At 37.2% G+C, this 16,491-nt stretch overlaps 1 protein-coding gene across 2 annotated transcripts in view; it reads left to right on the top strand.

Annotated features, from left to right (window-relative positions):
- Positions 1-16,491, top strand: part of LOC144959492 (uncharacterized) — a 58,950-nt gene that overhangs the window by 26,405 nt on the left and 16,054 nt on the right. For both annotated transcript variants that reach the window (XM_078892106.1, XM_078892107.1), the window contains exons 4-12: positions 1,389-1,480; positions 2,801-2,940; positions 4,074-4,289; positions 4,915-5,111; positions 6,443-6,614; positions 10,431-10,606; positions 11,978-12,161; positions 14,108-14,289; positions 16,065-16,251. In XM_078892106.1, the coding sequence (XP_078748232.1) occupies positions 1,389-1,480; positions 2,801-2,940; positions 4,074-4,289; positions 4,915-5,111; positions 6,443-6,614; positions 10,431-10,606; positions 11,978-12,161; positions 14,108-14,289; positions 16,065-16,251 (1,546 nt within the window). The remainder of the gene's footprint in view (positions 1-1,388; positions 1,481-2,800; positions 2,941-4,073; positions 4,290-4,914; positions 5,112-6,442; positions 6,615-10,430; positions 10,607-11,977; positions 12,162-14,107; positions 14,290-16,064; positions 16,252-16,491) is intronic.

Here is a 16,491-nt window from a genome sequence, read left to right as displayed (position 1 = left end):
TATTAACCCGACTATAAACGTTCATGGATAAACACAGGTTTGTGTGTTGGTCCGTTATACTCCCTATGGCAATGTTATGAGCTTCTTTGCCAAGCGCATACTATCTATAAGAGAATTATAGTAGAAACAGAAGGGATCATCACGCCACCTGGCTTTATAGTGCAAGAAAATTTAAACAAAAACCAACAAGGAAGCTGATTTGTGTTGCCATTATTTGTGACCCTTCGCCTCAAAACGGTATTAAGTCGGGATGGTTAAGATGTTGAAAATTGAATTTATAGCCAGAAATATCAGACTTGTGTTGAGTTTGTATGTTTTATTGAGGAGAATGGATACCATATTTTAGGTTGCTAATGCCAACAATTTATATTTTTGACCAGTTTAACATTTAATTCGGCTCTTAAGCATATGTTTCGTTCCGACATAATACCGTTTTGAGACGATGGGTCACATTTTACATACGCGAACTCTAAGTGACCTGGCTAGACCAATTAATCCTTATCCCTGCCCCCCCCCCCCCCCCCCCCCCCCCACCCGCCAGCATTGACAAATGACACCATGTTTTAACGCTGTGTTTATACGAATGTATACCCTGTGATTTATTTAACGTTGTTAGGTAATTGGTGTACTTATCTAAAAGGATAACAGCAGGATTGGAAAGATAGAGAAAGATAATGAGATATCTGTATATATATATATATATATATATATATATATATATATATATATATATATATATATATATATATATATATATATATATATATATATATATATAGAGAGAGAGAGAGAGAGAGAGAGACAATCTTCAATATACATATATATATATATATATATATATATATATATATATATTTGTGTGTGTGTGTGTGTGTCTGTGTGTGTGTATGCGTGTGTATAAATATATTTACCAGAAAACTTGGTATTCAAATATAGATGAATCAAAATGACCCTCATTTTCCTAAAAAAAACAAAAAACAACTCTCAAACCTGGGACGTCCATGAAGATTTTTCTTCAACAGAGAGGACGTAGGAAATATTTCGTCGGGGATCTATTTTATTATTTTTGTTGTATTTTAAAATGTAATATCGCCTAACAGGCGTCATGTCTCGTCCTACATGTTAAATGTTGCTGTTGGCTAGGGGCCCCTTGTAAAGCGCTTTTGAGCACGTTTAGTGGATATTGCGCTCAATACAAGCTCACTTTTTAAATAAAAAAAAATTTAGTAATGTATTTATGTTTTAACTGGGTTATTTTTGGTGTTGTTGTGCTGAAGAATGGTTTTGAGCCTGAAACGTTCCGTGTTTTGATCCTTTTTTTTTAAAGCTGTTTTATTCATCTTTAAAAATTATGTTTTCTTTTGTGTTTTCCTCATATTTTGAAACAGGTAATCAACTGGAAATCCCTTGAACAATTTGAAGCGTGGATGATTACAAACCATGCAAAGGACCAGTTCGATTTAGCCATCTTGTACACTGGGTAAGTAAAAAAACAACAAAACAAAACAGCTTTCATGAAGCGCGATGTCAACCAAATGTGCTAAAAGCTCCTTACAAATGGTCCCGGCGTAGGGCCGAGACATTACGCCAATCAAGCGATATTATCATTTTTCTGAAGACGACGCTGTGTACTCATGTGACGCATTTTGAAGTGTTAGCAAAAAGCCTAAGTTTTAACTCACTCAACCCTAACATCGACTATACCCGTAGTTTACCCGGGGTTACTTTTACCCCATGCCTATTTATTGCATTTTTATGAGACAAATTATAGGTGTAATATCAAAGCTAATGTTTTTAGTTTTTACATGTTTGGCCTAATGGTAGTTGAATAAAACGATCTATGTACATTTTCATTTTAATGCATTTTTTCCAATTTTGAAAAGTATCAAAAATCTCTAGGATTGAGTTAGTTTAGGAGTAAATTTTGCCCCTCTTGGATCGGGCTCCTGACCTCCCATAGTGAGCAGGGAGGCGCTTACTAGGTCTTCTATCCCTTTATATTATCTGCTTCCCAACATGCTTTCTGTCTTTGTCTTAGAATAGATTACTTGGTTTTGTTATGGCCCCGGCCGGATACCCATGTTGGGAGGGAAACAGTCAAATATATAGTTTTGGTAGATTATATTTTTTGTCTTGTAAATCATCTCTCTGTTATGTACTGAATTATTTTTTTTTTTACATGTGTATTATTTGTAAACATTTGAGTGTGTTCCTCGTAGTAGGGACCTGTGCTTTTGTCCGGATGAGACATTTAGGTGATCTCAAACTAAATAAACTGATACTTGTTGGGTGTTGCTGTTGGCTGGGCAACCTTGTAAATCGCTTAGAGCACGTTTAGTGGATATTGCCCTATATAAAAGCTCAGAGTTTTTTTCATAGCACGAGACAACAAATACGCCACACTAATGGGAGCGATTTATATGTATGTTTTCGTCCAACCTTGTCATCGATCACATGATTAGTTGCTGGTCAACGATTGGGCATTTCTCAATGTATTGTAAACATACCCATGAGTCATGCTGTGCAAAATGGCCACTTGTAACGTTGGATATTTCTTAAACTGTGGACACTTTTCACTATGTAGGTCATTTTGAGCACACCTTGCAATGTGACCAATGACCTCGAGCACATGGAAAGTTAATATAGATCATGCCCATTAGAAAGAGGAAACTTTGAACACATGCTTGCAGAAACGAAAAATTTTACTAGCCCTAACTACATCTACATCTTACGTGTTGCTATTGGTTAGGGACCCCTTGTAAAGCGTTTTGAGCACGTTTAGTGGATTCTTTTTTTTCAGTTACAACTTGATGCAATCTCAGATCGCTGACCATGCGTATGGATACAGTTACATCTCGACGGTTTGTTCTGCAAAAGCTTTGGGGGTCGTAGAACTAAAAGCCACGTACGATGATGTGCTTGCTACCGCCCATGAAATCGGTAAGGAAGGAAGAAAAAGAGTTGATCACGACGTGTACATATATGCAGGTCTGACATTTAACCGACTTATGGGCCTAGTTAAACATTGTTGTAATGGACAATATTTTGCGTCATTTTTTTTTTTTTTGGAGATTTATATTACAACAATGATGAGCCCATAATGAATTGGGTTATCAGACCTGCAAACAAGTGCACGTCGGTGTTGATACTATGCGTTTAGGAAAATACTCACAATATCCGCCAGCCGGATATAACGTACCAACACACAATTTTTTGTGTAACCTTGAAATCTATAATCTGATTGATACAATTTAGTGAGAACAAATAATTCAAATGGCTGTCTAAAAACAAATAGAAAGAGCTGAGTGACGTCAAGTTCCTTCTATCTATAATGTACCAACATATAAAACTGTGTGTAATCTTGAACGAATATAGTCCGATTAAAAATAATTTATTAGTGAGAACTAATCATCTAAATTGCTGTCTGAAAAAACAAAGACAAATATTATCTGATTGACGTCAAAAGGGGGAAAAAAAGTTTTGATTTAAAAAAAAAACCGGTTCTAATCTCATTGGAAGTGTAAAACCACTCTCTTACTGAGAATCGTATACATACCTTGTGTAATTTATCTTCTAGCTTCAGCATGACGGCACCTTTTTTTTCTAGTCTAAATATAAGCTGGTCATCAATGAAGATCATCCATCCTTGCTCATTTACGTCCTGTAATCCTTTGAATCTGCCCATACGTCCTGCTAAATGTGACCCTTTGCCACAAAACGGCATTAAGTCGGGATGGTTAAGATGTTGAAAATTGAATTTATAGCCAGAAATATCAGACTTGTGTTGAGTTTGTATGTTTTATTGAGGAGAATGGATACCATATTCTAGGGTGCTAATGCCAACAATTTATATTTTTGACCAGTTTTAACTTTAAATTCGGCTTCTAAGCATTTGGTTCGTTCCGACATAATGCAGTTTTGAGACGATGGGTCACAGTTATTCCTCTTTATGATTCAGTATGAACCCTATTCATTATTAGTCCTCCGAAGGACTGGTGAGATACACACTTCCAATGAGTTAGGAACCGACAATAACGAGTTTTGAGTAATTATACTTTCCTTGTCTTCTACAGGACACATTCTCGGAGCAAACCACGATGGCACACACGATGCTTTGGAATGCAACTCCAAATCTGGCAAGCTGATGAACACGTACACCATCCCGACCTCGCCAAATCACTTTTCCTACTCCTCGTGCACGGCCAAAGCTATCTATCTAAAACTGGAGACCTTGACTAACAATAATAACAATTGCATGACGTCATGGTCAAGATCTTCGGACATTTCCGGTAAGCAGATCTTCCTAGCACTACGAATATGTGCGCTATGTGGTCTAGTGGATTGACACTCGCTTTCGTGCTTTCATGCATCGAAGGTCCTGGGTTCGAGCCTCACTCGGCGCATAGTTTAGTCCTTGGAAAATGCTATTTACTCACATTCACTCACCGTATTCAGGTGTAAAATGAATATCTGGGCGTTAACAGCGCTGTCTGTTACAAAAATTGTAATATCGCCTAACAGCCGTCATATCTCGTCCTAAATGTTAAGTGTTGCGGTTGCCCAAAGACCCCTTGTAAAGTGCTTTGAGCACATTTAGTGGATATTGCGCTATATAAAAACTCATTTTTTTCAATCTATCTATATATTAATTTATCTATCTATCTATCTCTATCTATCTTTCTATCTATATAATGTTTATACGTCTATCAATATATATATATATATATATATATATATATATATATATATATATATATATATATATCATCCTATCCACCTATCTATCTATATATATCAATCAACACATCTATCTATTCATCCGTATATCCGACTCTGGCATCGCACCCAAAGCAATCTCCTCGCTCTACTCTTTGCAATTTCCTCAATCTTATTATCTATATTGATTTCACCCAGGACCCAGGTATGGAACCCTGCTTGCACCTGATGACTTCTGTCGGCGTGTGCATGGACCGCACTCCTACATCGCCAGGGAAGAGTACAAATCCTATGGGGACGAAGCGTGCTTACAACTCGCCTGTGTAACGTCGACTTCTGGACGGAGTACATTCTGGCAATTCATCCATACTCCTCAAGGTCTAAATTGTGGAAAGGTAATACTATACTCCGAAAAAGATCACAATACGTTGTTATTCAATCTTCTTCTTCTTCTTTCAGCTTTTCCCGCATTTTGCAGGGTATCCTAGGGTGCTAATGCCAACAATTTATATTTTTGACCAGTTTAACATTTAATTCGGCTTTTAAGCATCTGGTTTGATCCGACATAATACCGTTTCGAGACGATGGGTCACAAATACACTCAAATGCTGACAGAATACATCCAAACAGAAAACATAACTAACAATACATTACAGAGAGATGATTTATTGCCATAATGAATGCCACGTCTCCACGGTTGAGAGCATCACCTTTGATTGATGGTTAAAATTGATGATTTCTTACACTCTTGCGTTTTTGAATTCAAAGTTTGTTCTCAACGCTCACTCGCAAGCTCGTGTAGGAATTGGACACACGTCAGGGATTTCCAAAAGGCAGAAGGGAAAGAAAGAGTCGTATAAGGAATTAGATTAGCGGAAGAGTAGCGTCCCTTGATTGACGTCACCTTACAGAGAGAACGTCAAAATGGTTTTATGCATGCGTCTCTCTCTCGTCCTCGCTTTCGGTGAGGTGTCTCATGCCGCTTTCACCGGAAGCGAGGACGAGAGACGCATGAGCACAACCATCATGACGTTCTCTCTCTAATAATTTTCCGGTGACGTCCAATCAAGGGACGCTACTCTTCCACTAATCTCATTCCCTATATTATTCCAGCCCTCTCATTGGAAAACCCTATCATTTTTTAGTAAATAAGTAGTCGTTGAATAATGCTTTGAACGTGTTGAATAAAAAAAATGTCAGAATATTTTCGCACATTTTATAGGTGTCAAATATAGTGTAAAAGACAGCTGGTTCGCATTTATAAATAATCTTTTGGTGCGCATGAATACAAATCCAACGTTTTTAGTTTTAGACTAGGTCAAAGTTCCATTTGAGCAGAAGGAGAAAGATACAAATTATGGTGAATATATGATTCTTTCATCTTTTTGTATTTATTAAACGAGTTATTTAGTCTTGCCCAATAACACAACGAGCATGGGAAACTCAAAACGTTCACATTATCTACCGTATCTTCGTTGATTAAATATAGGAAATGGGATTAGCGGAAGAGTAGCGTCCCTTGATTGGACGTCACCTATAGCGGAAGCGAGGACGAGAGACGCATGCGCACAACCAACATGACGTTCTCTCTCTAATAACTTTTCCGCCGGTGACGTCACAGACTATGGGTGACGTCCAATCAAGGGACGCTACTCTTCTGCTAATCTTATTCCCTATAAGCGTCCATTTCGTTTCCTATTGTTACTTATATATTCCTCCTGATCAGAACAAGCAATGCATTCAAGGCAGATGTGTTGAGTCCTCTACCGGAAGTCCCTATGTCAACGATAAATGTCCCTTCGGAGACTCGCCAAAACTTAGTGGAGATACCCAGAGGACGTGTTCACAAATCACCCTTTCGGAATGCAACCAACATCGTCAGACGTGTTGCCAGACGTGTAAGTTTTCTATGTGTGAAAATGTATATGTGACCCATCGTCTCAACACAGTATAATGTCGGGATGAATGGAAGGCTGGTTTTCCAAAACTCGTTAATTCGATTTTTCTACTTTTTGAGATTTTCCATCCATGAGATAATTTGAAGCATAAATGTTGCATCAAAGCATCAAATGACACAAGAATGTTCCTAGACTTGTTGAATTTGAAGTTTGAATCCTTTCTTTAAAAAATATAGCCTTGTGGAGAACATTGTGCTTATTTGAGTCAATAAAAAAATTGATACGGCGCACAACTCTACTGAAAGATTTGACAAATAGAAATGTATTTTTTACAGATAGATAAACTGATCACTTGATTTCCTTTTATAATTTAAAGTCAGTTTGAAAGTTCGTTAAGTCAAACAGATATCATAAAAAATTTACCGAAGACACTAACATCTCATGGCCACACCATCAACTCTATCTGTCCAGTAGAGTCCTTACTTCCGTTGTGTTGATTTAGCGGTGATCAGTGTTGTTATGTAGTAGTGTGTACTCATTGCGTGTATGTTTATATGTGTGCGTGTGTGTGTATGTGTGTGTGCGGTATACATGTGTGTGTGTGTGTGTTTTGGAATGTGGTTGCTTGGAAGAAAAAAAAAGGGGGGGGGGGAGGGTGTCCATCAAGTAGAGAAATTCCTGAGCAAGTGTGTTTGCTAGGAACTGTCAGATTGGCATTTTTCAGCAAATCGTGGCATTCATAGTGATATAATTCACTTGATCACATGACGGTATTCGGATTTACAGAAATTTAAAACAAGTTTCACCAATTAACAACATCAACTAATATTACTGCTGATATTACTGTCGTTTTTATGCCATCGATGTGATAATTGTTGCCCTGGGAAATATTTAGTTAAATGTTTCAGCAAACTGTCAATTGGTTCTGTCTAGCCCGAACAAACCAAAAGTAGACAATTCGGGGACTTGATATTTTTCGCGTCCGCTTCAGATTTTCATTTGACCTCACATAAGTAAAGGGGAGGCATTCTGAAAGCTCCTACATCCACAGTATTCATTCAATTTGTATTTTCACCGTTGATCTTTTGTCAGGCGTTTATTTATTCAATTTGTCATCATATAAAAGCGTTTTAAAAACTCTAGAACAAACCTTGATAGATTTGTGAAAGTTTAAAATTTCCTTATTTGACCATTGTTTTGATTCTCGGCCGCCATTTTAATTTGTGAAGTATTGAAGGTAGTGCAAAGCACTCCCAAGTAAAGCGTGGTAAAGACTTGCGACTTATTGTTATTGATATCTACTGACTGATAAACTAAAATCATGCCGAATAAAGCATGGCAGCGACGACAGCACATCGATTAAAATGTGCATCTAACTGTAATCAAGCTAATCAAGAAAATGATTCTGGCAATATCGAATGAAAATAGTTCTTTCCCCGTGAAATTGCGGGCTTTTTACTAGTATGATAAAATCATAGACCGAATGAGAAATTGTAGGGGACATAATCCTCAAAATCTCAAAGTGGGAAAAACGGGTTTAGGGAGTTTTTCAAAACCACTCTTCGTGTGGATTTAGAAACAAAATGATGAGAAATATGAACTTCAGATTGTTTGCAATACAAGAAGTGCTATCTATTATGTTACCCATTGTCGCGAAACGATATTATGTCGGAACGAGCCGTTTATGCTTAAAAGCCGAATTAAATGTTAAAATGGTCAAAAATATAAATTGTTGGCATCAGCACCCTGAAATATGGTATCCATTCTCCTCAATAAAACATACAAACTCAACACAAGTCTGATATTTCTGGCTATAAATTCAGTTTTCAACATCTGAACCAATCCCGACTTAACACCATTTTGAGGTGAAGGGTCATATATATATATATATATATATATATATATATATATATATATATATATATATATATATATATATATATTCTCTACCTTGATGAATTGAAATCAACCCCAAGTTACCTAAAAGTGGCTATGATATCGAATTCCATGACCTTGTCCATCCCGACATCATACCGTTTAGAGGTGGTGGGTAAATTATGTGCTTTTTGCGAGTATTTCGTGATTTGTCTGTCTGAATATAACATGTCACCTTCCTTCACAGAACGGTAATATTTTGAGGTACTCAAGATATAGAACATTGAATATATTATTATAGTGAAATATGTGATACTAGGGTAAAGTTTTGCTTTTGCATCAGCGGTTACACAAGGGTACGGCGATGTGGTCTAGTTGTATAACACTCGCTTTCTGATCGGAAGGTCCTGGGCTCGAGCCTCGCTCGGCACATAGTTGAGTCCTTGGAAAAGGCTTTTTACTCACATTTTCTCATCATATTCAGGTGTAAAATTAGTACATGACCGTTAATAGCTTGGCTCTGTCCGAAAAATTGTAATATCGCCTAACAGGCGTCATGTCTCTTCCTACATATTTAGTGTTGCTGTTTGGCCAAGGACCTCTTGTAAAGCGCTTTGAGCACTTTTAGTGGATATAGCGCTCTATAAAAGCACTTTTGAATTTTTTCACTATCCTATAATTTCCTTTTTTTACTGGCGCCGAAATGACCTAAGTGTGTTGCAAGCCTTTAACACTTCCTTATCACCCATAGAAAAATCGTCACATTCGTTACGATGCAACCGACAAGTTTCTTATTCTGATTGCTTCTGTACATCATAATATTCGAACAAATTTTTTTTGCTATAGTTAAAGTATATTAACACTGTGTTGAAATGCTCATGTTGAAGGAAAAAATATGCATAGCGAGAACTAGAGTAATCGTACAAGCTTCGCACAACTCGCGACATATTGGGCCAAATCCCGATCTGCAGACATGACTGAATTAGAATGACAGTAGGCGGGAGCTCCATAGGGAAGTTGACAAATCTGCACATACTGTTATGAAGCCCGTTAATTAGTCTTTATTCTGAATGCGATTACTTTTTACTTCAGTTATTTATAACTAGTCATATTACAGTTTTTTCTTCCCACCAAAATACCCTTGTGTTCATCGCTCCGCACACTTTTCCTTATGTATTCATCGCTTCGCACACATTTTCATCGGTTCGCACACCAGTCATTCAAACCTATAACTCTACTCTTTTGTATTTGAGTGAAATATATCTATCCTGGGCGGGGTTCCTGACCTCCCATAGTGGGCAGGGGGGTACATACTGTGTCTTCTATCCCCTTATATCTGTTTCCAACATGCTTTCTGTCTTTGTCTTGGAATGAGATTACTTGGTTTTGTCCTGGTCCTGGCCAGATTCCCTGGCTGAGAAGGAAACAGTCGAATGTATGGTTAGTTTTGGGAGATTATGTTTTTTTCATTGTAAATCATCTCACTGTCATGCACTGTATTATGCTTTCTTTATTTTATATATGATTTGTAAAACATTTGAGTGTGTTCCTCTTAGCGGGGACCTGTGCTTGTTTCAGGATGAGACTTTTAGTGATCTCAAACTAAGTACTTTGATAGTGTGCTTTTGGAATCTACACCTGTTTCTTATTTGAACCAATTCCCCTTTGTCTTCCCTTTTCTTGGATGCTTTATTGTAATTCTAGAACTTTTTACTAATCCATTTTCTTCCTTTTTGCTGGCGCTGATATGACCTTAATGTGTTGCAAGCGCCGTAAAACCCTTAAAAACGAAAACAAACAAAATATATCTATTTTTTGTATAGGTTGGGTGTGAAGTTTTGGGGAAAATTCAGAAAATGACTGGAAAAGAGAGAGTTAGAAAAATAAATAAATCAACTATTCGTACTTTATCATTCAACCTACAATATTTTGATGTTAAAGGCTATGACCCTGGAACATCTGATGAGGTGTGTACAAGACTGGAAGGGACACACTCGGCGTTGGCTAGAGGGTACTACAGTAGCTATGGCAACGAACTTTGCTCCAACTTGGTTTGTTTGAGAAATGACAATCGGGCAAATAATCACACAGCACCAAATGGTATGAAGTGTGGGAAGGTAAGTAGTAAGTTGTACGGCTCTGTGGTCTTGTGATATGACACTCGCGGTCGGATCGGAGGGTCCTGGGTTCGAGCCTCGTCCGGCGCATAGTTGAGTCCTTGGAGAAGACTCTTTACTCACATCACATTCTGTCGCCGTAATCAGGTGTAAAATGAGTACCTGGCCGTTGTCTCTGTCCGAAAAAAAAATGTAACATCGACTAACAGGCGTCATGTCCCGTCCTACAAGTTAAATGTTGCTATTGGTCAGTGATCCATTGTGAAGCGCTTTGAGCGCGTTTAGGGGATATTGCGCTATATAAAAGCTCAATTTTATTAATACAGCAAATATGAAAGGAATGTGTTTGTCACTGATCCTTCCCTTTAGTTATGCCCAACCGTAACCTTTATAAACTTATAGCCTGGCATTGCCTTTGTTAACTTTTAAACATTCAAAATCAATAGCCGTTCACTTCCCCAAGAATATAGGCCCAAATACTTTGAAGCCTCGTACCTTAGGATGCGAACTGGTCATCATAGCTTAAACCAGCACCTCCATACTAACTTCAAGGTGGGAACTACAAGTCAGTACCCCTGTGGAACAGCAAGTCTGACAGGGGAACCAACATACAGAATAGGATTCAATAATCTGATGTCACGTCCGCCCAGCAACGAGCAGATTGGTTCTAAACATAGAAAATCGGTACTTTTTAATCTTCATGCTGGCTAGAACTTTTTTACATGCCATGTGATCAGAATGTATAAAAGTCAAAACCTGATCAGATTTATAATGATTTTCTCCTCGGGACACACTTTTATGCTCGCCGGAGAAGTATTTTATAAGGGCGATAGTTTAGAACCAGTTATTAAGTTACTATGCGTCATTACGAGGGAAGTGACGTCACGACTGTTGAAGCCTATTTTCCAACCTTCTCGTCGTTAGGAGAAAATACTGACCAACGACTGCTCCAAAAAGCCTGAGGATAGGCTTCAACAGTCGTGACGTCACTTCCCTCGTAATAACGCATAATAACTTAATAACTGGTTCAAACCTATCGGAACAATGGCGATACAGTAAAGTTAATTCCCCCCTCTCTCTCTCTCTCTCTCTCTCTCTCTCTCTCTCTCTCTCTCTCTCTCTCTCTCTTTCTACCTATCTCTATCTATCTATCTATCTCTTTGTCTCTCTCTCTTCTCTCTCTCTCCTCTCTCTCTCTCTTCTCCCTTCTCTCTCTCTCTTCTCCCTACTCTCTCTCTCTCTCTCTCGGCTCTCTCTCTCTCTCTTTTCTCTCTACTCTCTCTCTCTCTTTTCTCTCTACTCTCTCTCTCTCTCTCTCTCTCTCTCTTTTCTCCCTACTCTCTCTCTCTCACTTCCTTGTTTTTCTTCCAGAATAAAAGATGTAACAATGGACTGTGTGTATACAGTAAGGTTGGAGATCCTGACGTGTCGGACTCGTGTCCGTACGGAGACCAACCGTGGCTGGACGGAGCTCTAAACACAACATGTGAGGCTTACATCCGGCAGAATGGCTGCACCGGCGTGTGGAAGAATATGTGCTGCGGTTCTTGTAACGGTAAGGAAATCTTTGACTCCTTTAACTCTCTACTTCTGGGTGGGGTTCCTGACCTCCCATAGTGGGCAGGGAGGTACTTACTGTGTCTTCTATCACCCTATATCTGTTTTCCAACTTGCTTTCTGTCTTTGTCTTGGGATGAGATTACTTGGTTTTGTCCTGGTCCTGGCCGGATACCCTGGCTGAGAGGGAAACAGTCAAATGTATTGTTAGATTTGGGAGATGATATTTTTTTCCTTGTAAATCATCTCTCTGTTATGCACTGTATTGTTTTTTGTTTACATATTATATTATATGATTTGCGAACATTTGAGTGTATTCCTCTTTTGGGTACCTGTGCTTGTGTCTAGATGAGACTTTTAGGTGATCTCAAACTAACTACTTTGATAGTGTACTCTTAGAATCTACACCTGTTTCCTATTTGAACCAATTTCCCTTTGGTTTACCTTTTCTTGGGTGCGTTAATTGTAATTCTAGAACTTTTTACTATCCCATTTTCTTCCTTTTTACTGGCGCTGATTTGACCTTAATGTGTTGCAAGGGCCTTAAAATCCTTAAAAACAAAAATAAATAATAACGTGAAGTTGAATGTAAGATTCAATTTAATTACAAAAACAGATCAAATGAACGTTATTATTTCTTCAAGCAGCAACAATTACACTTAAAAACAAAAACAAAAACAACTCTATACTTACCAGCTGTTTTTCGGAATTGTCCTTGAAACATCAAACGACCCAATAACAAAATAGAATCTTCTTCACTCAAAAGAAAAGCAACGAGTACATACTATAGATAGCATGCGCTTGCCTAAGCAGCTCACAACATTGCCATCCGGAAGTATAACGGACCAACACACAAAACTCTGTGTAACCATGAACTATTATAGTCTGGTTAATACAGTTGAGTGAGAATAACTCACAAACATAGGTGGCAAAAAAAACAAAACAAAAAAAAAACAAAAAAAAACAATAACAAAGGCCTGAGTGACTTCATATTCGTTCTATCTATACGTAATATTGTTCAACTAAATAAGCTCTAAAATACAGTGTCGCGTTTTTGTAGCTATGGCGAAAACTTTTCTTTAAGTTTTGTGATATAGATACGAATGCGAAATATATTAGAATGGTAAAATTGTCGATTTATATCGTACAAATGTGACAATTTTTTATAGGTGGTAAAAGAAGAGGGTTAAATTAATTTAAGACATAAAACTAAGACAAAATATGGCAGAAACACACAATTCAATTGTTTTTGATATTTTAATTATATGTAAACAAGATGTGCTCACGTGCAGTATTGTGGTTTGTGAGATGTACAATGTAATTATTGTGTTTACTTTTTTATAATACTTGTGGAGCACCCTAATTTAGATGCTTTGTGTTTAATCCATATGAAAGAAAGAAAATTTGAAAGCAATAGAAAAATAGAGAAAATTTAATGGACCAACCATTATCATCTATTTATTTTTCTCACTCTAAATAACACACCAACTGTTTACTTTTATTCCTTGTTTGTTTACGATTATGTTTACGTTGCCTCCTAATTCAGCGGTATTTGAACCTGTGTCCTTTGGATGAATGCATTTGTTCTATTGCACTGTATAGAATTTTTTACGATTATTATTTTTATTATACGCTCATTTAAGCACCTCTAGATATTAGAGTCTTCAAGTCTCCTTAGAGACGTACCGTAGAGAGGGACCTAAAACAGAGAGGTCTGTCTGTCCCTCGAGATGGCCTCAAGAATAACTGCTGACAGGACCAGGTGCAGATCCCTTGCATCGCCTCAAGTGCCAGCAGGCCCGGAGAGGATTTTGTGAGGGAGTGAGTGAGATTTTAGAGTGTTTTTATTTTTTGTATCGGAGTATAAAAAGAAATAAAATATGTCTTAGATTCACTGAGATTTCAAATGAATTTATAATGTATCATTGCTTTATCCTTTCAAAGACCCCGGAACAGCCGATGAAGTGTGTAAAGGTTTGGAAGGAAATAGCTCTTCGTTGGCGAGAAGTTACTACAGTGGCTATGGTGATGAACTGTGTACACACCTAGCGTGCCTGACAAGTGTTGCGGGGAACCAGTTTTACTGGAGAACACATACTACTCCCAATGGAATGAAGTGTGGAAGGGTAGGAGACAGACGTAGCCATCGTTAAGTTATAGCCTGACACCGTAGCCATCGTTAAGTTATAGCCTGACACCGTTTAAGTTATAGCCTGACACCGTAGCCATCGTTAAGTTATAGCCTGACACCGTTTAAGTTATAGCCTGACACCGTAGCCATCGTTAAGTTATAGCCTGACACCGTTTAAGTTATAGCCTGACACCGTAGCCATCGTTATGTTATAGCCTGACACTGAAATCCAAAAGGACTGGCAGTTTGACGTCATTATTTGGTATTTGCACCGTCTAGTGAGTTGTCGTTAGTAGAGCTCATGGAAACAAGTTTTTTCATTGGTTGAACTATTGAATACAACTCACGATTTGTTTTCTTTTGTGGCAAAAGACTGGCATTTTGACGTCATTTTTTGGTCAGTGTCAGGCCATAACTTTACGAAGGCCATGGTTCTAGTGTCAGGCTATAATATGTTAACGATGGCTACGAGAGAGATCACTACTTTTTATTGAGTTATTGGAACTTTTGAGAACATAAATTTGTATTATTGGAAGGGGGAATTAGTGTGTTTTATCTTTGTTTTTTGTTTTTTGTTTGTTTTTTTCATTTGTTTCTTATTTGTTTTTTTTTTTTTTGGGGGGGGGGGGTCGTTTATTTAGTCACCCTCATGATAGCTTCTATGGCGTAATTGTGAAATATTTGATCAGGATAATTTTTGATTAATAGGGAACTAAAGTGCGATGTCAAAATAAACTGGTTCCAATCCATTGGAAGTGTAAGACCATTTATCTGGAGGACTGAATACATATCCCTTGTGTAAATTGTAAATGATCTTCTTGTTTCAGAGGGATCGCATCTTATTTTCTGGTCTATAGTATATTATGCTGGTCATCAATAAAGATCATCCATTCTCACTCTGTTACATCCTGTTATCATTAGAATATGCCTATACATCCTGCTACCTTATAATTCGATAAGTAAGCTACTCATTTGTATTCCTCCAAAGGAATGGATATATAATAATATACACTTGCAAGGATTTTTGGAACCGGAAGTGTAGAAAATGTGATACTTTATAATTCGATAAGTAAGCTATTCATTAGTATTCCTCCAAAGGAATGGATATATAATAATATACACTTGAAAGGATTTTGGAACCGGAAGTGTAGAACATGTGCTACTTTATGATTCGATAAGTAAGCTATTCATTAGTATTCCTCCAAAGGAATGGATATATAATAATATACACTTGAAAGGATTTTGGAACCGGAAGTGTAGAACATGTGCTACCTTATAATTCGATAAGTAAGCTACTCATTTGTATTCCTCCAAAGGAATGGATATATAATAATATACACTTGCAAGGATTTTTGGAACCGGAAGTGTAGAAAATGTGACGTCACAACTTTTCTATTCTATTGATATCCTGTTGTGTGATATAATAATAATAATAATAATAATAATAATAATAATAATAATAATAATAATAATAATAATAATAATAATAATAATAACAACAATAACAATAATAATAATAATAACAACAATAATAATAATAATAATAATAATAATAATAATAATAATAATAATAATATATTAATAATAATTATAATAATAATAATAATCTTTAGTGTGCAAATAAGCAATTATTGTTAGGTTACAGCTCTTGTAATAGTCGATAAAAGTAATTAAAATAGTGGTAATAATGATAATAATAATACTGATAGTAATGATGATAATAATAATAATAAAATGATATAATAATTATTGTTATCATCCATTTCTTAGAACAAGCGGTGCATGAGAGGAAGGTGCCTTTGGACTGTGACTGGAGACCCTAACTTGTTGGACACCTGTCCGTATGGAGACCAGCCCTGGCTAGGAGGGATGTGGCAGACCACTTGTGACGATTACATCGGACATAATGGATGCTCGGGTCAAGGTTGGAAATCCATTTGTTGCGGATCGTGCCATGGTATACAATTATATTATATTATAACTAAAATAATTAAAATCTATTCCATTAGCTGTAGTTAAAGAATATATATGTATGCATGGATGGATGGATGGATGGATGGATGGTTAGATGGATGGATGGATGGATGGATGGATGGGTGGATGGATGGATGGATGTATGAATGGGTGGATGGATGGATGGATGAATGGATGGATGTTTGGATGGATGGATGGATGGATGAATGGATGGATGTTTGGA

This window comes from Berghia stephanieae, chromosome 14 (genome assembly GCF_034508935.2).
Source record: "Berghia stephanieae isolate SIO BIC M18660-M18661 chromosome 14, UCSD_Bste_1.3, whole genome shotgun sequence".
NCBI classification, from domain to species: domain Eukaryota; kingdom Metazoa; phylum Mollusca; class Gastropoda; order Nudibranchia; family Aeolidiidae; genus Berghia; species Berghia stephanieae.
The sequence above is the reverse complement of the archived record's forward strand: the minus strand, read 5'-3'. Positions and strand labels throughout refer to the sequence as shown.